Source organism: Triplophysa rosa, linkage group LG17, assembly GCF_024868665.1.
Source record: "Triplophysa rosa linkage group LG17, Trosa_1v2, whole genome shotgun sequence".
Taxonomy (NCBI): Eukaryota; Metazoa; Chordata; class Actinopteri; order Cypriniformes; family Nemacheilidae; genus Triplophysa; species Triplophysa rosa.
Window position 1 is genome coordinate 15,040,225 of NC_079906.1, and position 25,767 is coordinate 15,065,991.

Consider the following 25,767-nt stretch of genomic DNA (forward strand, 5'->3'; position numbering starts at 1 on the left):
TGTTTAACATAAGTATTACTTGGGTCTGTCAAGCGACTAATCGTGTTTACATAATATATGGCTGTGTTCTGTGCAATTTATATTTTGTACAAAATTAATATGCACAGTACACAGACAAATGTTATTTAAATGAAAACTTTTATTCTGGATGTGATTAATCGTTTGACAGCCCTAGAAAGTACACAGACTTGCTTAAACTCTAGTGCTTCCAATGTGGATGGTGATTTCAGAGCGGTGTATCTTAGGTTTAGTCCCTGTTGTCTGATTCTGACTCTGAGACCATCGTGTCCACCACTCCCTCAAGTCTGCTGGTCCACTCAGTGGAGGATGTGATGTCTGATTTGCAGAAACAAACACATACGGTACGTTGGAGTTCAGTGTTGTGACCACCCTTTTCGTTTCACCATTTCCTTGCGATGTGTCCACGGAGCTCTCCGTTTGTTTGACGCTTTGCTCTATATGCTGCAATTCAGGATATGATACGTCGGTTTGTCCAGTAAGATTTTCATGATCAATTTGCTGCTGCTCGAAGTTTAGATCCATCGAAAGCAGTTTCTCTTTGTACTCCTTTATTTTGGCTTTGCATTTGTCTGCTTCCTCCTTTATCTGAAAGAACTGCTGCTGCAGGTCTCTCTCAAAGCCTTCCTCTGCCTTCAGCTCGTTCAGCCAAAACTTGAGCTGTTCCTCATCCTCTGACTCTGAATTCTGTTTGGTGGCTTGTTGGTCCTCAAGTTCACGGATCTGTTGGTCGGTTGAACTGATTTTGATCTTTAGTTCTTGCAGACTAGCCTGCTGTTGGATGATCAGTTGTCGTGATGCTTCAGTCTCCTCACTGTCAGTTTTATGACTGCTGCTCATCTGAACAACAGGAACTAATGGCTTGTCAGTTCTGATGGCCTTCAAATCCTTCTCCACGACTTCTTTTGAATCTTTCTCTCTTCTCGCTGATAAGCGACTCTCATCATTGCGTCTTCCACGGTTCCCAAGGCAACTGATCAAAGGCTGGTGCAATGCCACTCTATTTTTATCCTTTTTGTCCTTTCCATGTGGTCCCCCAGAGGTTAGAGAGCTCTTGGTTGGTTTCAAAGATGTGCTATCTAAATGCCCATTTCCTTTATTGCCCTCCTTGTTTTTCCCCTTATCTCGTCCTGATTGCTGTTTGCTGCCTCTGCCCAAGTTTTCCAGCCAGCCCCATGCTTCCTCCATCAGCGTCAGCGACTTCCTTTTGGGTCTCTTTGGTTCCTCAGGGGGGGGCTCAGAGTGGAGGCAGAGATGTGATAGTGGTGGAAGACTCTGGCGGTGAAGGTCGAGTACCCCACTGCCTCTCCGTGCCCTCCCTGCTCCTGCTCGCCTCATTTGGGCCCAGGATAAAAATGATTCTTCCCCGAGGGACGGGCCGATATGTTTCAAAATGAGCTGCACCTCTTTAGCCTGCTCACCATATTTCTCCAAAGACTCCAGGAGATGTTCATCTGGAGTCAAGGTACGCTCGTATTCTTTGAACTTCTCTTGCAGAGTATATCGCCCGGTACGACCTAAAAGTGAGAAACATCAAAAGTGTAATCACTTGATATTGATTGTTTTTGTACATGTGGAAGAGATAAACGATTTACTTACCGAGTGCCTGTGCTAAAGCGATGACCACCTCCTGACATGTTGTGTTTTTAGTTACTCCACAAACAATACGCTGGACACCTTCAACATACACCTTTACCTCCATTCTGGAGGATAAATACATAATTCATTTCAGGCTTAAGTTCTTAAGTTTTTAAGCATCTTGGTCAGATATAAAAAACAAACCTACCAAACTCATACAATTCATCCTTTGTTGAACAAAAATATTTTTTGATGTCCATTATTTACAGAAGTCTGTAATTTGATCTATAAACAATTGAATGTTGATTGTAATAAAAACATTTTAAAATTAAACAAAGCTATTTTATATAGTTTATACTATATTTATCAAATGTTGTATATTTTATCTGTGAAAAATTCACAAAAATGTACTGTGCTACACTTTTTTTTAGAAAGTTTACACTGAAAATTTAACGTACACTGACTGATTTTATAAAGTTGAATTGTACCTGTTATTCTGATGATTACAAAATTCTATCAGATGAAACGGGACCTGTAGCAAAATCCTTGTATTTAGATCAGAGGCAGTTCTGTAAATGGAAAACTCTTCTTGTCATCCTTGAGTTAGCTGGACATGTTCAAACCCTTCCTCTTGGTAAACATTCAGATCAACACTGATAAGACTTCTACAGAAGTTGCAGTTTGTGTGGTGCATAATTTCCCAAAAACTAATTATTTTAAATGAGAATATGAGAAAACATGTTTATATTGGCCTTAACACAAGGATCCTGAACATGTTTTTACATTTTTGTTCAAATAAATATACAAAATGAAATTACCTCAAATCTTTATATTATTATTTAACTTTTTTTGTAATAAATCTTTAACATTGAAATCATTAAACATTTATTTATTTCGTGGAATATGACCATTCTAACTTTTTTTTTTTCACTTATATTTTTTCAAAAGAAAATTATACGTGGGATTCTAAATAAAAACAAGTGTTTTATAGAAACGCAAAGATTTGGTTATGGGAATAGAGAATAGAGAACATTTTTAAATCAGCAAAAAAATCTAACATTTGGCAAACAATCAGTAACTTTATATTTTTGAAGGTGAAATAAACAAAAAGTTATGAGTTTTAATATCTCATCCATTTCCTTTGTCCCTGTCTCCTAGATCAAAAACTATATATTAACTACATCAAAAATAAAAAGCTTGTTGTAAGCAGAAAAAAACAAGTGTTTCTTTCCAAAAAATCCTTGTGCATTGTGAAGTTATGTCCAATTTAAATTTAGAAAGTAAAAAATTAGAGGGGTAGTAATTATAACTAATTTTAAAGTAGATTTCTTTTATTTAGTTAGGAATCAAAAACTTATTTATACCAGACCAGATTTTAATAGTGGAAAGAAAAGGATATTTAAATTTCCACTTAAAAAATGCTTTAGGATGACAACTAAACTTCCTGATGAGAATTTTCCTAATTCAAGAATTACTAACCAGTATATAATTTGGGCACTTCACATTTTGATACCTTGTAACTACAACATGGCCTTATCAAATATAACAATTTTGGGGAAACAGATTTAATAACCCTTTCAACAACTCTAGATGAAGTATTCACTTCAAATATGGCTATGAATTCAGAATATGAGTAGAAATGACCATAATCCTTTACAAATCTAATATAAACGTTACGCCTTTGTCAAACCAATTTTTTTATAAAAAAAGATTTTTTTCCCACGTAGCACATTCTGATTGTCCGATATAATACTCCTATGAGGGGGAAAATTGTGGCAAAAGGCAAGCTTACAAGCTTCCAGATGTTGCTTATGATTTTTTAATATGAAGGATAGCAAATGTAGGGCTTTTATTTTGAAAAATGTTAGATTTCCTCTTCTAAGGTCAAAGGACAAATGTTTTGTCTGTTTATGTCATCCAACGTTGTTTGACAGATAATCATGAAGATTGTAACTTGGAACATAAACGGGATACGAACGTTCAAAAGTGGCATCAAGAAAATTCTGGATTCATTTGAAGCTGATATAATCTGCGTCCAAGAGACTAAAGTTACCCGTAAGTGTTGTAAAGAAGCGCGGGATTTTGAATGGTCTCTGACGCTGTAATGAGGGTCTATTTATAATGAATTATAACATACAATATCCACATTTGACTATTGGATTATCTTGAACACTATAAAATGCATGTCTTTTTCTCCAGGTGACCTGCTGGAGGAAAATACAGCGATTGTGGATGGCTACAATTCTTATTTTAGTTTTAGCCGAGGACGATGTGGATACTCGGGTAAACCGATTTTTAGTATCATAGCATTAGTTACAAGACAACAGTGTGTGTGTGAGTTTGTGTGTTGCTCGAACCAAAGTCAGTATAACGAGGGCATTTTATTTAACACATGGCTGATTTCACTGCAGATATAGTTTATATTTTAAATAGTTTTTAATTGTTTCCACTAATGTGTTCTTAACCATTTCATAACTGATTAAAAACCTTTAAGTGATACATTTCATTAACGTCTTCATTTTTACCATGGTCAGGTGTAGCAACCTACTGTAAAGATAGTGCTACACCATTCCTGGCAGAGGAAGGATTGACAGGTCTGCTCATCACTCATGAAGAGGCTGTCGGTTGCTATGGTGACCAGCTTGAGTTTTCAAGTGAAGAGTTGCTGGCCTTAGACAACGAGGGAAGGGCTGTCATCACCCAGCATCACTTCACGTATGTTTAAGGAATCAAAAGATGTTGTAATGTTACCATAATTTATTTAACTTACATTTTATCTTCGTCTGAGTGCATTTGTTGATATCAATTTTGAGATGTTTTTTTTTCTCAGTGGTGCAGATGGACCTCAAAAGTTGACTGTGATTAATGTTTACTGCCCACGAGCTGATCCAGACAAACCTGAGAGAAAACAGTACAAGCTCCAGTTTTATAAGCTTCTCCAAAGCAGAGCTGAAGCCATCTTGCGCTCAGGAAGGTGAGAACGAAAGAACACAACTTGTGTCTTTTACTATTTATTAAAATAAAGCGCAAAAACCTTTAAATAGACACAGTCATTTATTAGTTGGCACATTTTTTGTTGTTGTTTTTGAGATATTGCCTCATTCTTCTCTTTTAATCACATTATCATTCAAGATTCATGTTCTTTTTTATCAATGCATCACTCTTCAGTCATGTAATCGTGTTGGGGGATGTGAACACCTCTCATCGACCCATAGACCACTGTGACCCAGATGATGTGGTAAGTATTTTGACCATGTTTCTCCATTATCCTCTCATGCTAAGATAATACAAACATAATCATATTATTTCAATGTCATTTAGGATAACTTTGAGGATAATCCTGCCAGAAAGTGGCTGGGCCATTTCCTGTCTGCAGCAATAGAAAAGGGTGACACTGAAGATGAATTTGGAAATATCTCTCAGAAATCTGCCTCGGGTGGCAAGTTTGTTGACAGCTTTCGTCATTTCCACCCAAAGCGGTCTGATGCCTTCACGTGCTGGTCCACAATGACTGGTGCCAGACAGACCAACTATGGCACACGTATCGATTACATCTTCTCCAATCGCTTTCTGGTGGAGAACGTCTTCAGTGGAGCGGATATCATGCCAGAGGTAGAGGGATCTGATCACTGCCCTGTATGGGCACAACTTAGCTGTACCCTCCTACCTAGTCCCAAGTTTCCACCTCTATGCACACGTCACATGCCAGAATTTACTGGCAGACAGCAGAAACTTTCACGTTTTTTTGTCAAGGTTTCTGAAAAACAGAACGTATCTAAAGGCTCTAAAGAGAGTCTTCCTGGATCACAGGAGGCTGGGGAGATTCGGGAAAACTTGAATCCTGTGGTACAGGGTAACAATACTATAAAGAAGAGACCAGCAGATAAAGAAGCAGAGACCAATGCACACAAAGCTAAAAAGAGCAAGCTGACAAAAACAGAAAGTAAACCCAAAGGTAACCTTTTAGCTTTCTTTAAACCTAAACAAACACCGTTGAACCCTCCCAGTCCGAAATTAAACCCAGACCCAGGTAGTGAGAGCTCAGGGTGTCTAACCAATGCTAAACTGACTGATTACACACACTGCAATTCTACCCAGACCAAAAACAGTGATGTGCCTACGGACACATGTGTCTCCATGGTAACAGAGACAAAAAATCAGGATCAACAGGACAAGGAAACTGCACCTGTAGAGATGTGTAGGAAGGGGCCGTGTTCTAGCTTTTGGAAAGAGGTTTTGCGCGGACCCCCTCAGCCGCCTCTCTGCAAGTCACACAATGAGCCCTGTGTGCTACGGATTGTAAAAAAGGCAGGACCTAATTTGAGCCGTCAGTTTTTTGTATGTGCCCGTCCTCAAGGCCACGCTTCCAATCCTCAGGCCAGATGTAACTTTTTTGCCTGGGTTGATAAAGGGAAGTAGATTAAACAAAGAATATTTATATGTACTGTATTTAATAGTTTGTATCATATGTAGCTTTTATTTTACAAATAAAATAGAATTAATACATTTTACTGTTCAAATGAATAATAAAGAATGTTGTTTTTCCGCACAGGATCTGTTGTTAGTGTATTTTTTTACCCTCAAATACTGAGTGTACAGTTTCTTTCTGGTTCATATCTTTAATTTTCTTGGTCATTTAATTTGTAGGAAGCAAAGACGTCATCACAGTACGAAGACATCGTTTAGAGGCATATGGTATGATTGTATTAAATCAAAATTAAGTTTGACATTTAAATTTGTGTTAAAGCTTAGATTGAGAGATACTGTAATGATTTTTTCTATCGGCCAAGCCCTTTGTCCAATATTTGGTCAATATTAAAATTGCTTTATTCAACTAAGATTTTTCTTGCCTAGAGGAAATATTTCAGCAACAGCGTCTTTTATTTTGAAATATCGTACTTCCGGTTGCTGTATTTCACAAATCGTCAAGAGAGCTGTCTTTAAGTTGATGTAGAAAAGCTTAAAGTGGGCTCAAGAAACATTGGTCAAGCGTTAATTCCCGAGGTGTGATGTCTACGGATACTCGCGATGGAGGGGTACGTTTTTCTGCTTGCTTTATAAACATTCATCATCGTGTTTTTGGTTGATCGTTGTTAGCTTCTCCAAGATGGCGCGCGTTTTGTATGTATTAGTCGCGAGATCTTCAGTTACCTCAGAAAACGAACAAAATTATAACAAACAGAAACAGAAATTCGAGTTGTTCCGGAAAGATGCACGAAAATAACGAGTGATTCAGGTTCAGTTCAAGTTTTGTTTTGTCGGTCTATGCTGAGAGATTTTGAATAATAACTGGATTTTTTGCACAGGATCGGTAACTATTTTACGTTTTTAACCAACTGCGTTTTGTGTTCTTTCGTTAACTGTATATTAAAATTCATTTATTAAATTGTTATTGCTATTATATCTTTAAACAGTGCATTTGTATACACATATACAAATATATTCACATATATAAACATAGTTTCATGAAATGCATATGACTTATATTTGTGTTTCATAGTTATAATGTGGACACTCAGATTTCTGTAGGCAGGTAATATCTTTTTCTGTGGCAAAATAATATTTCAAATGAAAATATTGGATCTTATATTGCTTAGCCCATGTGGCTACATGTATATGCTTGTGTATTATTTATTACAGATGAATTGCTGATTTGTACTTATTTATTATTACTGTTTCATTATACTATAATTTTTTTTATTATTTATTCTTTTCTAGTGGAACTGGAGTCTACTACCAAGCAATGCCTGCAGTGGGACCAGACGGAAGAAATGTCATGAAGTTGATTCCTGTTCAGAAAGTGAATGGACAGTTCTTTCAGACAGTATTTAATACAGAAAAAGACAATGTGGAACTACAAGTGAAAGTCTGTTCAAACCCTGTTTTATCATCTGTTGCCTCCTCATCTCATTCACAGACTAGACTTCCATCCCTACAGCCTATAGCAGATGGACGATATGTCCTAACAGCCCCACCGCAGGTCAGCACCTTATTTAACACACCAAAAGTTCAACACATTGGAACTAAAAACCTACCCAGACCTTCAAAGCAGGTACACGTACCTTCTGCAAAACCCACAATTTCTCAGAATGCACTACAGTTTCCCCTTCAAACCAATGGACAGCCCATGGCAGTGGTCCAAAAGCTCCCTGTTACTGTGAAGTCACCTGTTCTCCCAAATGGCCATTGCCTTCAGATCCCTTCCTATGCGCAAGTTAGGACTGTCCCAGCCTCTGCGCTCCCACCATCCATCAAAAGCCAGATAATGAACTCGGTGAGCATCATCCCTGCAAATGAAAAACAACAGACTGTTGTTATGGTGTCTCCTGTGAATTCTGTGAAGCTAAACTCTGACCAACAAGCGTTTTCGCTTACAAAGCCAAGTCAAATACAGAAGACTTTTTCGCCGCATCTGCCTGCACACACTGGGACAAGCTCACCTGTCTGTTCTCCAATAAATTCTAAAGCTAGTGAAACAGTAAGCACTCCAATTAAATGGGTGGTCCAAGAGGAGTCTGGCACACCTGGTCCTTGCCTTGTACCTGCATCGTCAACACAACTGAACGCTGTCGACACAAAATCGGTCACACATGTCGAATCGGTCACCAGCGCAAATAATATTGTGGCGAGCAAATCCACGCAGTCTCAGATCAGCCTAGAACAGATCACCCCAGGCAAGGACAATGCTCTTGTCATGTGCAATGGAAAGGTGTACTTTGTGGCCAAGAAAAATTCTGAGATCGCCAAGGACGTGATGGTCAGTGAAGGTGGGAGAAAAGGGTTTCACAGCATCTCTCCAGCCCTGCCCGCTAGCTCTGCTCTGGAATCAAACGCTGCTAAAGTTACAAAAGAGCTGGACCCTAAAATAAAAGCGAGTGAAATCATTGATCTTTGTGATGATGAGGAGGAGAGTTCCACGTGCCTGGGAGGTTCGCCTGGTAATTTACCAACACAAAGTCAAACAGAGGCGGACGACAGCAGTGAAGATTCCAACGTAATATTTGTATCATATATTCCACCAAAGTCAGTGAATCTTGGTGGTGACAAGGACACAAATTGTGCTTCTCAGAATAAAAAAGATGACATGGCATGTGGAGAGAAGGAAATAAATGTCAGGGAAGAAACAGAGCACACAGAGATCGAAATAGATGTTGGTCAAGAAAATACTGCTGCTAAAGAGAATGATGCTCAGATGGAGAAGCAGGTCGAAGAATCTAGACCAGCTGAGAGGAACTTAAGTTCTTCTTGTGAAAATGTGGGTATGGAGGGGGAAAAGCAATTGGAAAATGAAATTTCACCATTCAGCTTATTGGCAGATACAACAAGTGCTGATGGAGCAGCTCTTGGTGAAACCATCAATGAGAGGGAAGATGTGTCGGAACAGGTCCATAACGTCTGTGTTTCAGCCACAGATAACACAGAAGAGGTACATTTTATGATAAAAGCTTTAAAACTGCATGCCATTAAATAAGTCATGTATTCATTTAATTTTCTCCTATTTTAGACCTTTGAAAATCCAGCTCCTGATCGGACGACCCAACATAAGAAGGACTGCCAGCTAAGAAAAGAATTCGGTGTCACTTCTGACGTAAGAATTTGTTTGCAAAAAATAAGACAGACTGAAAAGTCAAACCCACAAGCAGAGAGGCTCATCATAAATAAACGGACGTTAGACGGTCTTCGTAAAGTGATCCAGGAATCACAGCTACAGTCAAAAGTCCAGAAGATGATGCAGGTGAGTTGCACAGTTATGCATCCATTTCCTGATGAATCCCCTAAAAAACATCTAATAATCTTAAGTCAGGTATTTAGGTTTATTAAAAAGCAAAATCAGGAGTCAGGCTATATATTTACAGGTTTGTTTATAAATCAAAATCTTTGCAGTTTAACTGTTTTTGTCTGGATATATTTTATCAAACAAAAAAGTGACAAAATCTTAAAGAATTGTGGCTCCGAAGAGAATGTAAGCGCATGAATTACTGAATTTAATTGTTTAATCGATGTAATCGCAGGTGCCCCGCAAGAAGACAGAGGACAATGAATACCTGAAGGAAGTTAAAAGAAATAAGCTCGAGCAGGATGAAAAAGATGAACATCAAGATAATTCATCACTCAGTACTACTAATATTTCACCTGCCTCTGAGTGCAAAGACGTGTCACAAGATGTCTCAGTTTTTCCCATGGAAAACAGTTTGATCTCACAGACTTGTCAAGACGTTTGCTCATCTAGTCGTAATACTGGAGAAACAGTAGTATCTACAGCTAGTAAGGTTCATATACAATCTGAAACATCTACAGATTGTTCTGCTGACACACTTTGTCTTACTTCCTCATCTGAAAAAACACAAACCACTAGTCACACTGTGTCCCCTCCTTCCGCATTAAGGAAGACACCAGTACGCTTGAAGAAAGGCAAGGTATGCACGGCCTGTCCCTGTGGGACTGTGTTAGGGGTTACAGAAACGGTGTCATCACTCCAACAACAAGAGAGGCAACCTGCTGCTGTCGAGTCACACAAAGAGACTAGAAAAAGCTGCGCGCATAAAACACCGAAGGAGAGCTGTCATTCAATGGGAGATCACAGTTTTGTTAAGAAAGTGGGCAAGAAAAAGAAAAACAGCCCACGTAAAAAGAAATCTCCATCAAAGTCTTCATGTGGAAATTCACAGAGCATCATTTCTCCTGATTGTTCAGTGAGTATTACAACATTGCTAAATGCTTCTTCATCCAACCTGCAGGAGAGCAACAAGGAGATTGCTCTGTCCTCAAATGAATCTGAATGCAGTATTTTATCAAACATCCACACACAGACTGAAACCTCAGAGCAAGACACCAGCCAGATGGAAGTAGCATTAAACGACACCGGCGTGCCATCTTCTAGTAAACAGCAGGATTCCACCCTAGACGAATTGCCAACCCAAGACTTATACTCAATGGAAGTGTTGGATGCTGAGGAGATAAAACGGCAAGAGAGAATCAAACGACTGAAGAATCTTCTAAGGCAAAAGGAGGCTGCGCTGGAGAGAATGCGACATAGCATGAACATTTAGTCATATCTGTTTTTATTTCAAAAACTTTGACTGTACACTGTATTACAGTCGACTGTATAAGAAATGTGTATAGTTTGCACAGCATCTTTATTTGATCTTAACTTTTACATTTTTAATATGTAAAGCAGATTGAAGTGTCATATTTTATGAAATTCTTGAGTACTTAAAAGTATGTTAAGTTATGTGTGTCTTTTTAAGTTGTTTGCTGTATATTTAAGCAACACTAGATGTGATCTGTGTTCATGTCATCTTTATGAGTGTATGATTGATTTTAGGTGCCTTTATTAATACTTAATTTTTCTGTAGTTTACTTTATAGTACTACAGTCTACTTTTTAAGCTCAAGAAATAAAAGTCAGTCAATAAGATGCATAAAAACAGTTGTATTGTCTTATTTTAAACTATATATTATAACGTTGTGATATATTGCCTATATTGTGTTTTTTGTAATCAACTACATTTGTACCGTCTTTTCAAGATTAATTCTGTAGAGGGATATATGCAATGTTTCAACAACAGCCTACATCTTTCAGTCCTGTATTTGAAGTGAAGTGAAAATGACCTATTTGTCAGGTATGGTGACCCATACCCGAAATGTGACCTCTGCTTTTCCCATCCAGAGAGTAGTGAACACACGCACAGCAAGTGGTGAACACACGTACACCCGGAGCAGTGGGCAGCTATCACTGCAGGGCCCGGGGAGCAAGTAGGGGTGCCTTGCTCAAGGGCACCTCAGTCGTTACCCGCCAGCCCTGGAAATCGAATCAGCAACCTTCTGGTCATGAGTCCGACTCTAACCATTAGGCCTCTAACCATTTATATAGCGCTTTTCTGGGCACTCAGCGCTTTACATGAAAGGGGGAATCTCCTCAACCACCACCAATGTGCAGCATCCACCTGGATGATGCGACAGCAGCAATATCGCGCTAGAATGCCCACCACACACCAGTTTATTGGTGGAGAGGAGTTACGAAGCCAATTAGTACATGTGGGGATGATTTGGAGGCCATGATGTATAGAGGCGAATTTGGCCAGGATGCCAGGGTTACACCCCTACTCTTATTCGAAGGATATCCTGGGATTTTTAGTAACCACAGAGAGTCAGGACCTCGGTTTAACATCTCATCCGAAGGATGGTGCTTTTTTGACAGCATTAGGACCCACACAGACCACAGGGTGAGCATCCCCTGCTGGCCTCACTAACACCTCTTCCAGCAGCAACCTAGTTTCTCCTGCAGGTCTCCCATCCAGGTACTGACCAGCCTCAGCCCTGCTTAGCTCCAGTGGGTAACCAGTCTTGGGCTAAAGGGTGATATGGCTGCTGCCGGTCATGTGGTAATGTGAGAGGTACGCCTGTATGAAACTCGAGGAACGGTGAAAATGAATAGACGTAGGTTTTGTGCCTTTTTATATCACCACGAGGGGTCGCTCATTCCCCATCTATAAATGCATAAGAGTGACTGAGCTTGACGTGCGCAGCCACCGGTATCCGGTGAAGAGAAATGAGAAGATATGTTTTTCTCACTAAGATGATCTCTTGAACTCCTCTTGGACAAAAAGGCAATCTGTAAATGTGTACCTGCTGGAAGATCGGCTAGAAGAGCATTGCAATAGTCCAGTCTAGAAATGAAAAAGGTGTGGACTGTTAATGTGGGAGAGCATCCTCAGTTAGGTAACACCTGTTTTTCCTGATGTTGTGCGTCTGCATGACTGTGCAGTCTTTGTGATGTGAGGTCAGATCCCAGCAAACACAGAACGTTCCCTACAAAGCCCTATGGTTTAGCTCCTCAGTACTTGAATGAACTCCTTTTGTATTACAGTCCTTCACGTGCATTACGCTCTCAGGCGTCCTGTCAGTTGGTAATACCTAGAATTTCAAAATCAAGTACAGGTGGTAGATCCTTATCCTATCTAGCACCTAAACATTGGAATAGTCTTCCCTGCACTGTCCGGGAGGCAGACACACTCTGTCAGTTTAAATCTAGACTAAAGACGCATCTTTTTAATCTTGCATACACTAGACTTCCATAATATAAATCTTCTGAGGGTTTAGGCTGCACTAGTTAGATCAACCAGAACCAAAAACACAACTGATGTACTTGTTGCATCAAAGAGTGCAGAACAGTACTCTACTCTCAGCCAGTCTTGTCTCATTGTTCCAAGGTTACCACAGCGAGCAGGATGCAGTTCATGGCCTGACCTGATGGTAGAGCGGAGAATGGGAAGCGGCGACCTGACAAGAGCTGAGATGATAGAGCTGGATAAAGAAGGACGCGGTCACCTGACACGTCTTCATGACCTGACCTGATGGTAGAGCGGAGAATGGGAAGCGGCGACCTGACAAGAGCTGAGATGATAGAGCTTGATAAAGAAGGACGCGGTCACCTGACACGTCCTCACCACAAAATTTCAAATGCTATTAGATTACTAATGATAATCTTAAACTATAATTTACCTTATTAGTAAGTTTATTTATATTATTTAGCCTTGTGCAAGCTCTCTGAAGCTTGTGCAGAGGCAGCAGCATTTGCCAGAGGGGAACTGGAATCCCCTGGTTGGGCCTGGGTTCTCCTGAGGTTTTTTTCTCAATTAGAGTTTTGGGTTCCTCGCCACCGTTTGCATACTGTTTTGCATCTGCCTGGCCGGGGGGCTGCTTTAGAATTTTAAAGTTTTACTTAATTAATATTGCATATAGGAATTTATAGTCTGTTATATTTGACCTGTGCTTCTCTCTCCTTTATCTTAAATGTGTGCTCTCACTGTGTGTGCGTGTGCGTGTGCGTGTGTGTGTGTGTGTGTGTGTGTGTGTGTGTGTGCGCGTACTTGTCTGTGTATGTGTGTGTGTGTGTGTTTGCGTGCGTGCGCGTCCGTGTGTGTGTGTCTGTGTGTATGTGTGTTAGTACGTATGCATATTGTGTGTGTGGAGTGTTTTGTATGTGGGTATGTCTGTCTTCTTTGTTTTCACCTTTTTCTTGTTTTTGCAGGTACAGCTTTAATTAGTTTGCTTATAGTCAATATGTCTTATGTACAGCTGCTTTGTAACAATGAAAATTGTAAAAAGCGCTATATAAATAAAGTTGAGTTGAGTTCCCCTAATGTTAGTTTTTGGTTCCCTTTTGGTTATTTTTTGGGAACCAAAATTTTTTTCAACCAGAAAATAACGTTCGCAGAATGTTGCAGGCTGTTTTTTTTTTTAAATAACCAGAAAATAACGTTCCCTGGTGGTTATTTTTTGGTATTTTTTGCAACCAGAAAGTAACATTCCCTGATGGTTATTTATCGGTTAGTTTTTTGGAACCAGAAAATAACCAGAAAACAATGTTCCCTGGTGGTTATTTTTTGGTATTTTTGCAACCAGAAAATAACGTTCCCTGGTGGTTCTTTTTTAATGGTAAAAATAGTCAAAACTGGTAAATGTCAGTGACGTGCAATACAGAAATTATAAGATCACATTAACACATGTTATACTGACCAAATTAAATTAATAAATGTAATATAACCTGCGTCTAACGACAGTACTGTAGTGGACATTCGTCAAAACGCTTATAATGCACCTGTGTGGCTTTATGGATTGTTTAATAAAATGGTTAAAAAAGTTATTTTTTACTTTATTTGTCATGTTTTTGAATTCGTTTTTAATAAAGAATTTATTCTTTTTATAAAGAAAAATCAACAAATCAATAAATTATGATAATAGTATTTTTATATGAAATTAGGACTACACAAAGATGCATTCAAAATAAATACATACATTTAAAACGCATTTCAATTTATTAGAGTTATTTATTGAAATATGAAAATATGTTTTAACAGGACAATTATAATCACACAAAACACATCATCACTGTATCAAAAGAAGGAGTACAGAAAATATTGTACAACAGTTAAAAATAAAGTTTTATATAGAGCTCTGCTGGTAGATCATCATGAGCAGGGCCGTTTCTAGCTGTTTGGGGCCCCTATGGGAGATACTATTTGGGGACCCCTATTTTTTCAAACTCTGAGGTAGAGATTCCTAACTTTTTTATATATTCTGTGACGATGCAGCAGTCTGTTTCATTTTAAGAGGAAAGCTGGCTAGAGTACATTAATAAATGCAACAGATACAGTGTGTTCTTGAAAAATGTTTAATGTAAACTTTGAGGTGTTTTGAGGCCGGCTTGACAAACGATCGGTTTGAATGGGCGTTCTGCCATGAAGACTTGGAAGTAAACGCCCACTGCTATGATTGGATAGCAGTTTGCGTGGTAAACTTAGTTGGAGCCTTCTGTGAATTTGGTCACAAACGTAACGTTAGGTTACACATTCGCCAATTTTGCCCTATTCGCACAGTAGTATTGTATGGGGACCTCGTGTGATTTATAAATTACCTCCCCACATCTGTATTTCATGTGGCGCATTCGCACGGGATAAATGAAGCCAGTGATTTTTCCTCAAATGTTCTGATTTATTTCCCGGATGTGATGGCAAGGCTTTTGTATAGCTTATAGTTGTATGGTGTTTAATGATATATGACCGTAGAGTTTCCATGATAAATATAAAAACGGGAGACTCCCGGTAATTTATGGATATGACCCAGCACCCGAAATAATACCAAAACACTTCAAGACAGCCTCCATTATTTGCAAACGGTGGATAAAACCTTGAAAAATGAAATGAGCCCACCAAATCACAGAGATGCCGATTCGCACTGGACTAATATTATCACAGGACTGCGGTGTTCATCAAAATATGGTAGGTCATTTGTGGGGGAATTTTTACTTTACAAATTACAGACATGGCCAATTCGCACGGGATTAAGATCACAGACAACCTCTGCAATTATTACACGTGACAAGAGGTCCCCAGGTAATACTAATCTCGTGCAAATAGGGCTATCAGGGCATATCAAGCGATCTCTAACAAAGCAATAGTGACGCATAGTACAAAAATGTTTTACTCACGTAAGATTGCTGCGCCATTCCTATCGGATCCCATATTGACGACGGCATAGCACTGCTTTTTAATTTTAGTCTCTCCGCAAATCCATCGTCAACCTCTGCCTTGTTCATAAAGGAATTTGCGGTAATGTTTTACCCACGTGAGCTGGAACCTCTTTAAAAATAAACTTCAACCACGCATTACTAATGTTGGAATCCGAAGGAAGGTTATGCAGACTGTGTACTTCCACAACCAGGCACTGACTGCACAATATTTTGTGATCTTTAACGGCATGTTTATTGCTTGCTCGCTCTATCTCGTTCCGCGCAACTTGTGGGCGGGGCTAGAGAAGTAGTCCTTGATATTTTTCTGTGGAGGCGGTGTTCAACCTATCAATGAGATAGGTGCATTCCAGGACCTGGCGTTCGTGGAGCCTGGTGTCAATAACAGTTGTTATTTCAGTAACAAGGGCGTTTTCAGGTCTGACACTTACAGGATCGTTCGCTTGAATACCATTCCCTCTTATATAACAAAAGCTTGGGTTAAAATTGAGGTCTTAATTTCTTTGCCCCTTTAAACAGGCTCAGAACACATTAATAAAACATAAATAATTACAAATACAGATTACAATGTGGACACATGTATGTATACCACATAGGCATACTGTCTTTTTAAGACTGGTCCTAAAGGCAAAGATGCAAAGTTTCAACAAAAGCCTACATGTTTGTCTAGTATTCAATGAAAAGATTAGGCTTTTATATGTTTGATGAACTTTGTGAAGGGTGCGTCTGTATGGGAAATTAGGAATATGGTTCCAAAATCGAGAAACGGTAAAGATGATGACGTGATTTTTTTGCCTTTTTATAGCACCATGAGGGGTCGCTCATTCACCTAGTATATCTATAAATGCATAAGAGAGAGTGAATGCGCACTTAATGCGCGCAACCACCGCCATCCGGTAGGCTAAAGAGAAATGAGATAAGATGGTATTTTCTCACAAAATAAGATGATTTCTTGGACTCCCCTTGGACAAAAAAAGTAATCTGTAAAGGTGTAGACACATGCTCGGAGATCGGCTATAAGAGCATTGTAATGAAAGGGCGTGTACTATTGATGTGGGCAGCATCCTCAGGTAGGTAAGACCTGTTTTTCGCGTCTGCATGACTGTGCAGTCTTTGAAGCGTGATCGATAATGGTCATATTTACATTGGTAACACTTTACAATAAGGTGCTATTAGTTAACATTAGTAAATGCATTAGCTAACAATGAACAATTTCGTTTTTCAGCATTTATTATTCCTTGTTAATGTTAGTTCATGTCAATACAGCTATTCATTTTAGTTCATGGCGCATTAACTAACGTTAACAGTGACAACGTTTGATTTTAATAATGTATTTATGAATGCTGAAATTAACATGTAGTAATATTAATAAATGCTGTAGAAGTATTGTTCATTGTTAGTTCATGTTAGCTAATGCATTAAATAATTGTTAACAAATAGCACCTTATTGTAAAGTGTTACCTTTACATTTTATTAAAGATTACCCCAATGTTCTGGTCGCTGTTAAAGTTATTGATCCTATTTGAACTATATTCCTTTAAAGTGAAAACTGTTTGAAACACAACTGATTATTTACAATTAACAGTATCCAAGAACGTTATCAAAGTTTTAGCATGGGTATACCACATCACTTTTGTATATATATTTAGTGAAAATATAAATGTAAATATTTCTGTGTATACATTTAACATTGCTGTGGTTCCAATTGAATTTTAGTAAAGTGTGTAGTCATTTATACTTGCTTTATACTTGTTTGTTCAAAGATGTAACAATGAGCAGAGCAGATATCTTTCAAAAGCATAAATATTTGCTAAGCTATAGTAAAGCTAATGCCACAACGTCCTGTAATGTAATTATATTCTTCCATTGTTTTAGACTGTTTCATATACACAAGTTTGTTCAGAAATGTTGTTTGTATCTTGTTTAATTGAAGCTACACCTTTATATGCATTTAGAATCCTCCCAAGTAGCCTAATACATAATGGCCCAGTTTCAAAGGCTTAAGGCTAGTCCCAGACTAAAATGAATGTGTGACCTGTCTTAACTCAACATAACTTGCCCACAAATATCTTAAAATATATACGTGCCATTGTTTCGTCTCAAGATGCAAACCAGTAACTTATTCTTCTAAGACTGTTGGAGTCATTTTATTGAATTGTAATTTTGTTTGTAACACTAGAGGGCATATGAGTATTTTAAGTATATTTAAGCCAAGTGCATGATGAGTTGGAATATATATATATATGAATGGAATATATGTTTATTAATAGAAAATCGAAGTTTTACTTTTATTTTTGTTATTTGCAATGCCAAAGGACAATAAATGGATTAGCATAACCGACTTTATTTATTCAAGGCAAAGCAGGAGTCAGAAACAGACTTCTAAATCCCATCTGCGTCCCTACAAAGACATTTCAATAAAAGTGACATATCTTAATTCAAGGCATAGTGCTTGCTTAAGCTAAGCCGTGTCAGTGAAACCGGGCCTAAAGTATACAAAACATTGTTTAAACTATTGTAGAAAGTTTGGCTAAATTATTAAAATAAAAAGTAGATAACATGAATATTTTGTTCCTATAAAAGATTACAGAATTTACAAATATTTGTGCAGACACATACAGTTCATGCTTATTGTATTACAGGGTATAAACAGTGATACAGACAATGGTACTGTTTCAACGTGGGTTGCTGTCACATGGAGAAAAAAATATTGGTCAAGTCATGTGTAACACTCAAGTGGTCTCTGCCTCTTTATTTCCTTTTTATTGAATGTCTTGTTGATCATCGAGTTATTGCTACTGTTGAGTGGAGGCTCGCAAATAGGTCCTGCACAAACTGACATGCAAAACTGCTATGACTAAACTTGTTTAAATGCAGTAGAGAAAGTACTTTTCAATAGCAGAGTAAAAAAGTTTCATTTTACATTTATGCATTTGGCAGACGCTTTTATCCAAAGCGACTTACATTGCATCTTATTATCCATTTGTTTCCAACTATTTGCAACCTCCTGGGCTCGAACCCATGACCTTGGCATTGCGAGTGCCATGCTCTAACCACTGAGCCACAGGAAAGGTACATAATATAATCTACAGTACAATACCTCACAGATGTAAATGTTTACAGTATATTATTTTTAATGGTTATTTGTTGTCATGTCAAGGATCTGTCTATAAACAATACTTAGCTTTTTAAGTACTGTATCTGCTGGTGTTGCTGTTGTTTGTTTCCCCTCCTTTGCCTTTGTGATTAAAACTGGGAGAATGATAACTTTCTTCAGCTAATCAAGTCTTGAGGTATTGAAGCTTCTCCACCACGTCAAGGTCACAGCAATAGGAGAAGATTGAATCACAGAGCAAATGAATGTGACCTTTTCAAAAATACCAGTAAATGACCGGAATGTGTGAGCAGGGAACAGGATTGCTGGTATGACAAAATGTTTAAACATTAACAAAGATATGGTAAAATGGTCATTTACAAAGATTACTGTGTTAATAAGGCACTAATGTCATGTTGAAAGTAATGACGGCTGTTTGTGGTCTGTACTTGTGATAACTGTTGTTTCCTTGTCCTATTTGTTTTCCTCTCTGTAAACAAACAAAATGCTGTTTATATTAGGATTCTTATAACACTGTGGCACCTTCATAACTAGTGTGAAGACAGTTTTCACTTACAGCATATGGTGTGTTGTACTGGAATGGCAGCCTTCGACTGTTTCTTCTATGGGAAGCTGTTAAAGCACAACACCAAAAAATTCATTCGAAATCCAGGCAAGCATTAAAACTGTCCTGATATATAAATCAAAACAGCAAATGTATTAAAAATGATCAAAAAATAAAAATGAACTCCTTCGGTGTAACACACAATATTTAATAGTAAAATACAAAACTAAATTGCAATTGCTAATTTCTATCGTTTAAAAATGCAAGAAAAAGACTTACGCTTAGTACACGACCTGTAAAACATTAACAGGAAAAAATGTGAGGTGAAAATAGAAACATGCTATAATATGTCAGGAATAGCTCTACTGTTTCAAAGGTCCAAACAACATAGGATGAAAACAGACATTTCTTCACACTATTATTTAAAAAAAATCTCTCTTCAAATCTCATTTACTGTATTTAACTGATCTCTGCATAAGCAAGATGACTTAGGTTTTAGAAGTTATTAGTAATTATTATTAAAACCTTTGACTATTTTTAACACTATCAATAATCACCAGTTAAATCAGAAGTCACCAAAACGCACCATAAATTCCATTCATTTGAATCCTGCATGTACTCACTTGTAATGCGCTGCTTTAACTTTTTCATCTGTAGTCTTATGCAGTACATTATGGGTAAAATAGCTATGAATACAGATACAGCTGCTATGACACCATATCTGCCCCTGTTCTGCTGTGTGCAAGTGACATCTTTTATAGAGTTGCCAGCTTCAGTCTTAATCTCATTCTTGGCAGCACAACTGAAATAAAACACATTATAATAAACACACAGAATAAATACACAACGAATAAAATGCAAGAAAGACAGACCACTAATAACATTTAACATACTCTCTCCATCTGGTGCAGTTTTCACCTGTTGAAGAATAAAATCCAGAAGGACAATCCACACACACTGTATCTGATCTCTTTGTTCCTGTAATCATTAAAGAGACCGGACACAAAAAACAACCTTACACATTTAACCATCATATGAATGAATGTACATTCATCTAAAATAAATATTAAATAAATAAATATTAAATATCTATCATGGTTTATTCACCTTCTTATCGTTCCAAACCCAAGTTTAACATAAAAGGTGATTTTCTTTTCCACAAAAGGATATTTTTAGAGTATCCTGACCACTCCTGATTGATATCTAAGATTATTAATCTTATCCCTACCATATTAAAAAGGCATGATTAAAGTGCATGTGGGGGGTTGTATTGTCATTTTCTTCAGGCTTTTGGCCTGCACAAGTTTTTTAAGTGCACCACATGAAACCTATGGAGCAGCAGCTAATCACATGACAACAATTTTGAGCTACAGGAAAAAGTGAAAAATATGGATTTTGGTCAAATTTGAGATTTTCATAAAAAATAAATACTTTGCCCTCGTCTCGCAATGCCAATGATCCAAGTGGTAATTAAACATCTAAAATGATCTTCATTTGTCTACGTTTTCTGAGAGGTGCACCTTCCTAATGCGGCTTTCACATAGGACAAGGAATGCACTGGGCTGGCCGCTGGGTTCAGTGTAGCCCTTCAATTTGCGCTGCGCTGCCCAGAGCGAAGTAGGTGGAGTTTTTCATATTGCCTACCTACAACAAGCTACCTGACTTAAAACACACCTGACGTGCCAACTTGAATTGACATATGTCTCCATGACACAACGTTTCAACCGAATTGTCCCTATTCAAGTGCAAATTTGTTTTGTGCAGTTCTGAAAATTCCTACACACAGTAGCTGTTCATCCATTTTGTTTTCCGCGCTTGGATGCCTCGTTTCTATTGGCCGCGGGGGTAATTGTCACAGAACGCAGCAGCAAAAGTTGAACAAAATTTAACTTTGTCCACAGCGTGCGCACAGGCTTGACAGCGATGCGCTGCGCGTGCGCTTTGGTCGACACAGCATTGAAATGAATGGGTTTCACGCTTTTATCCAAAGTGACTTACAGAGAGTTCAGGGAGCAATAAAGCAATATGTTATAGGAGCAATAATACAATAGGTGCTAATACCAAGTTACTATTTTGATTGGCAACTGTCTCTCATAACATAGCCATTTCGATCACACAGAATTGGCGGTGTTGCGCAAGCGGCTTAAAGGTGGCTGCCACGCGACATTTCCAACATAATGGTGGATTCACACGGTACGCGGTGGAGTTGCCGCGCGACAGCCGCCGTTAAGCCAATGTGGCTGCCGTTGCCGTTCACAAAAAGATAAAATAATTTTATCTTCAGCTGCGCATGCCGCAAAGAGCTGTGCCCGTGGAAGTTGCAGGATTTTGGATGCACGAGCACTGCTTGCGCACATTCTCAGCTCCACCAAAGAAGCGGCCCGCATTTTGCCACTTACCGGGACATTCTAAAACGCTTAACATACCTAAACAGAGATCAAGGAAAACCAAGTTTCTGTCAAACCTTCCTTGTACTAAACACTTGCTGCTGTCAAAAGAACGAGCTCTTGGTCCACGGATAAAGTGAATAATATCACGTTAAGCGTTTTCTCCCCCATAGAAGTGCATTATAAGGAAACATCTTAACGTGGCGTAACGTACCTAAACAGCGATCAAGGAAAACCAAATTTATGTCAAATTTTACTTCTAATAAACACTTGCTGCTGTCAAAAGAACAAGCTCTTCTTCCGCGGATAAAGTGAATATTACGTTAAGCGTTCTCACCATATAAGTCCATTAAGGAAGGTTTGACAGAAACTGGGTTTTCCTTGATCTCTGTTTAGGTACGTTAAGCATTTTTCACGTTAAGCGTTTTAGAATGTCCCCGCTTACTGCATGTTTCCCTTTGAAAATGAACTGGACAAACGCAACTGCCACGTAACGTGTGAATCCACCATAAACCATTAGTATAAGTTTAACTTTTATGTTTGTCACTAAGCATTAAAAAGTGCATGTCAACTTTGACAACACAGTATTTAATAATTTAGTAATAAGTAGCAGTTTTTTTTTTTCCATTTCCTGAAAATCAGCACATTTAAACATCCAGTCTTGGAAGGACAGTGACGATTTGTAGAGTTAAATTAATATTTTACTTTCATTCAGAAATATAAATTGCTGTGTTTTGAAACAATACCTGGTGTTTTTGATTCTTGCCCTGGTTTGCATTCACTGTGCTTTAGTGCATGTTGACACTCTGAACTGGTGTTATCAATACAGTGATATCCATCAAGCACATCACAGATAGAGTTTTGTATTGTAGTGCATTTACTCTGAATGTAAAGGCCGTTCCCTAAAACACACAAACACATAGGATCACTTACAGTACATGTAAGAATTACTGTAAGATTGAAAATTCTAGATATTAAAAGATATGAAAAATTCACATGGAAAAATAACCTACGTTCACTACAGTGTTTACATATAGAGCAATCATAAACCCCATTGGGTTTATCCATGAATTTTCCGTGTAGGCATGGTATGCAGGTTGTGCTAAAATCCCCAGCGCAGTCACGATATACTACAGACCCTACAAAAGACAGACCATGAACAAACGCATGAACACAGATGACGTTTAGTGTGCGGCCTCGGTGGATGACTCGCATATCACTAGGAGCAACACTAGCAAGTAGGCTACATGTTAAACCGAGGTTGTATTACATAAATTTACTGCTGTTGCTTGTATGGTTTTAAAAATGTGCATTTAATTAAATCATTCTTTGTAACAATGTATGAAGCGTTTATATCTTGTCATTTTGAATGTTGAATGATTGCTTACAAATTCAGTGTTAAGGTCTTTGCACATACAGTCCGAAATTTTCGTATGCGTTTTTTCGTATTTGGCTCTCGTTTGTACGGTGTCTCTGAATTGCTAAAAAAAAAAAGGCCACTCAAAATGCTTGACGGATGCGAAAAACGCAAAAAATCGAACCCGGTCCGAATTTTTTTTATGACGTAAGATAATATCGGAGGCAGTGTGTAGATGTGATTGACACAACGTGAGGTCGTATTTATTTTTTTAACGTTCGGACGCAAATTTCGGACTCAATGTGCAATGGGCTTTAGTGTCATTTCTTGCCTACCTATATTGCACATTGGACAACATTCCCCTTCAGATGATTTATATTCACTTGGGCCACAAATATTTCCATATGCGACAAGAATGTAAAGAACTGTGGAGAAACGGGAAAACGGCTAGTAAACCACACCAGTGCAACCAGAAACATTTCACACGACATACATTGTAGATGTATTTGATAACTTACATAACTTCTTAACTGGTTACTATTAACACAAAAGCTGTTTTAATCGTGGTTTTGTAATTTCGCATACAGACGGACATTTTATAGGTTCACGACACAGCTAGAACACACTGCGGTCAACCTTACCAGATACGTAAGTAACAGCGCGAAGTTTCGCAAACGTTTTCATAGCTTTTAGTTCGAAAGATAAGAAACATCAACATTTCTGCCCTCTTTGTTGTTGTCGTTGTCGTCGTGTCCAAATGGCGTGGTCAACCCGCCATTTTGCGTTCATGGTAATCTCAGGCTGTGTCTCGATCAGCTCCATTGTTCACTACTCAGGGCACTGCCAGGGAGTCAGCCATTTTAAGGGCTGCCTCATTCGCAAAATCCTTCCAGTGCACTGAGACGTTCGATCCCTAAAAACTCCCACAATGGACTGCAAAAACCAGGGAGCATCGATGTATACTATGTTCCCTTACCAAAAATCACGTGACAATTTTTGAAGACGTTCAAACCGAAATTGTTGGAGCCACTCAATGAACTTCATGAAACGCTATGTAACTTTTGAAAAGACAGACGCTATTTTATGTTATGTATAAACAAACGTTGCTAGACAGGCAGGCAACACAACAGTTCAATTTAATAATCGACCAGATTTGTGCACTGATATGTAACAGAATAATGAAAGTGTTAGTCTCTGTTACTGCGGGGACATTTCCGCGACTCTAAACATGACGCGGCACGCAACGTGATTGGTTGCTTTACCTGTCAGTCATGCGGGCCTTGGCCAAAGAAAGCGGCGATAAGTGCAGACTCCGAGACTGTTTATGGAAGCTACAAATCACAAGAGCAAACAAAAGAGTCTTTTATTTTGTATCGATGCAAATAAACAATGTAGCATTAGTAACAAAGACATAGACCAGGGCTAGTCAACTGGCGGCCCGTCAATCATCTTTACCTGGCCCGCCTTAACATTTCAAATACAGGTGCTGGTCATATAATTAGAATATCATCAAAAAGTTGATTTATTTCACTAATTCCATTCAAAAAGTGAAACTTGCATATTATATTAATTCATTACACAAAGACTGATATATTTCAAATGTTTATTTCTTTCAATTTGATGATTATAACTGACAACTAATGAAAATCCCAAATTCAGTATCTCAGAAAATTAGAATATTACTTAAGACCAATACAAAGAAAGGATTTTTAGAAATCTTGGCCAACTGAAAAGTATGAAGATGAAAAGTATGAGCATGTACAGCACTCAATACTTAGTTGGGGCTCCTTTTGCCTGAATTACTGCAGCAATGCGGCGTGGCATGGAGTCGATCAGTCTGTGGCACTGCTCAGGTGTTATGAGAGGCCAGGTTGCTCTGATAGTGGCCTTCAGCTCTTCTGCATTGTTGGGTCTGGCATATCGCATCTTCCTCTTCACAATACCCCATAGATTTTCTATGGGGTTAAGGTCAGGCGAGTTTGCTGGCCAATTAAGAACAGGGATACCATGGTCCTTAAACCAGGTACTGGTAGCTTTGGCACTGTGTGCAGGTGCCAAGTCCTGTTGGAAAATGAAATCTGCATCTCCATAAAGTTGGTCAGCAGCAGGAAGCATCAGAAGCGTCTCGCCTGGGCTAAAGACAAAAAGGACTGGACTGCTGCTGAGTGGTCCAAAGTTATGTTCTCTGATGAAAGTAAATTTTGCATTTCCTTTGGAAATCAGGGTCCCAGAGTCTGGAGGAAGAGAGGAGAGGCACAGAATCCACGTTGCTTGAGGTCCAGTGTAAAGTTTCCACAGTCAGTGATGGTTTGGGGTGCCATGTCATCTGCTGGTGTTGGTCCACTGTGTTTTCTGAGGTCCAAGGTCAACGCAGCCGTATACCAGGAAGTTTTAGAGCACTTCATGCATGAAATACTGTATATCAGTCTGTGTGTAATGAATGAATATAATATACAAGTTTCACTTTTTGAATGGAATTAGTGAAATAAATAAACTTTTTGATGATATTCTAATTATATGACCAGCACCTGTAAGTGGAGAGACTTTAAGAACGGTGTGCTTTAAATGCACGTACTCTTTAAAAGCCCAAAACGCTGCTACATTCAAAACGAAAGTAATTCCCGCAGCTTATAATGTTTTACGTCTCATAAAGCGATTTGATTGGTCAGTCCAAGAAACTTAATGTTATTTACAACGTTATAATCAGCAATGCATTATGTTCCTATGCATAGATATA

At 38.5% G+C, this 25,767-nt stretch overlaps 5 protein-coding genes across 12 annotated transcripts in view; 3 read left to right on the forward strand and 2 right to left on the reverse strand.

Annotated features, from left to right (window-relative positions):
* Nucleotides 1-7: 7 nt before the first annotated feature.
* On the reverse strand, nucleotides 8-2,197 carry rassf11 (Ras association domain family member 11). Its single transcript, XM_057357390.1, has 3 exons — nucleotides 2,085-2,197; nucleotides 1,618-1,721; nucleotides 8-1,535 (listed from the first exon to the last, which is right to left on the reverse strand). Exons 2-3 carry the CDS (start codon nucleotides 1,718-1,720, stop codon nucleotides 193-195), a joined length of 1,446 nt encoding a protein of 481 aa, XP_057213373.1. The 5' UTR covers nucleotide 1,721; nucleotides 2,085-2,197; the 3' UTR covers nucleotides 8-192.
* Nucleotides 2,198-3,489: 1,292 nt separating this feature from the next.
* apex2 (APEX nuclease (apurinic/apyrimidinic endonuclease) 2) lies at nucleotides 3,490-6,142 on the forward strand. 2 transcript variants are annotated; one of them, XM_057356996.1, is made up of 6 exons: nucleotides 3,490-3,651; nucleotides 3,796-3,879; nucleotides 4,131-4,311; nucleotides 4,427-4,570; nucleotides 4,729-4,834; nucleotides 4,918-6,142. In XM_057356996.1, exons 1-6 carry the CDS (start codon nucleotides 3,537-3,539, stop codon nucleotides 6,013-6,015), a joined length of 1,728 nt encoding a protein of 575 aa, XP_057212979.1. In that variant the 5' UTR covers nucleotides 3,490-3,536; the 3' UTR covers nucleotides 6,016-6,142. The 2 variants fall into 2 exon arrangements, with proteins under 2 accessions (XP_057212979.1, XP_057212980.1); XM_057356997.1 differs by having other exon boundaries at nucleotides 4,765-4,834.
* A 336-nt stretch (nucleotides 6,143-6,478) lies between these two features.
* lrif1 (ligand dependent nuclear receptor interacting factor 1) lies at nucleotides 6,479-10,755 on the forward strand. 2 transcript variants are annotated; one of them, XM_057356630.1, is made up of 4 exons: nucleotides 6,479-6,632; nucleotides 7,315-9,022; nucleotides 9,101-9,331; nucleotides 9,609-10,755. In XM_057356630.1, the coding sequence occupies exons 1-4, from the start codon at nucleotides 6,625-6,627 to the stop codon at nucleotides 10,644-10,646; spliced, it is 2,985 nt and encodes a 994-aa protein (XP_057212613.1). In that variant the 5' UTR covers nucleotides 6,479-6,624; the 3' UTR covers nucleotides 10,647-10,755. The 2 variants fall into 2 exon arrangements, with proteins under 2 accessions (XP_057212613.1, XP_057212614.1); XM_057356631.1 differs by lacking the exon at nucleotides 6,479-6,632 and adding an exon at nucleotides 6,642-7,129.
* Nucleotides 10,756-16,490: 5,735 nt separating this feature from the next.
* The window catches only part of smim1 (small integral membrane protein 1), a 35,458-nt gene continuing 26,181 nt past the window's right edge, over nucleotides 16,491-25,767 (forward strand). For 2 of the 4 annotated variants that reach the window (XM_057356668.1, XM_057356666.1), the window contains exon 1: nucleotides 16,491-16,701. The gene's annotated coding sequence lies outside the window, so the exon portion shown is untranslated. The remainder of the gene's footprint in view (nucleotides 16,702-25,767) is intronic. The other 2 variants (XM_057356665.1, XM_057356667.1) reach the window with 1 other exon arrangement.
* Nucleotides 17,379-24,557, reverse strand: LOC130568036 (tumor necrosis factor receptor superfamily member 5-like). Of its 3 annotated transcripts, none has more exons than XM_057356656.1 (9): nucleotides 24,293-24,557; nucleotides 23,366-23,455; nucleotides 22,687-22,812; nucleotides 22,420-22,575; nucleotides 20,180-20,264; nucleotides 19,910-20,088; nucleotides 19,566-19,579; nucleotides 19,299-19,354; nucleotides 17,379-19,211 (listed from the first exon to the last, which is right to left on the reverse strand). In XM_057356656.1, the coding sequence occupies exons 2-9, from the start codon at nucleotides 23,376-23,378 to the stop codon at nucleotides 19,196-19,198; spliced, it is 645 nt and encodes a 214-aa protein (XP_057212639.1). In that variant the 5' UTR covers nucleotides 23,379-23,455; nucleotides 24,293-24,557; the 3' UTR covers nucleotides 17,379-19,195. The 3 variants fall into 3 exon arrangements, with proteins under 3 accessions (XP_057212639.1, XP_057212640.1, XP_057212638.1); XM_057356657.1 differs by lacking the exon at nucleotides 24,293-24,557 and adding an exon at nucleotides 23,549-23,664 and having other exon boundaries at nucleotides 17,380-19,211; XM_057356655.1 differs by lacking the exon at nucleotides 24,293-24,557 and adding an exon at nucleotides 23,672-24,024 and having other exon boundaries at nucleotides 17,384-19,211.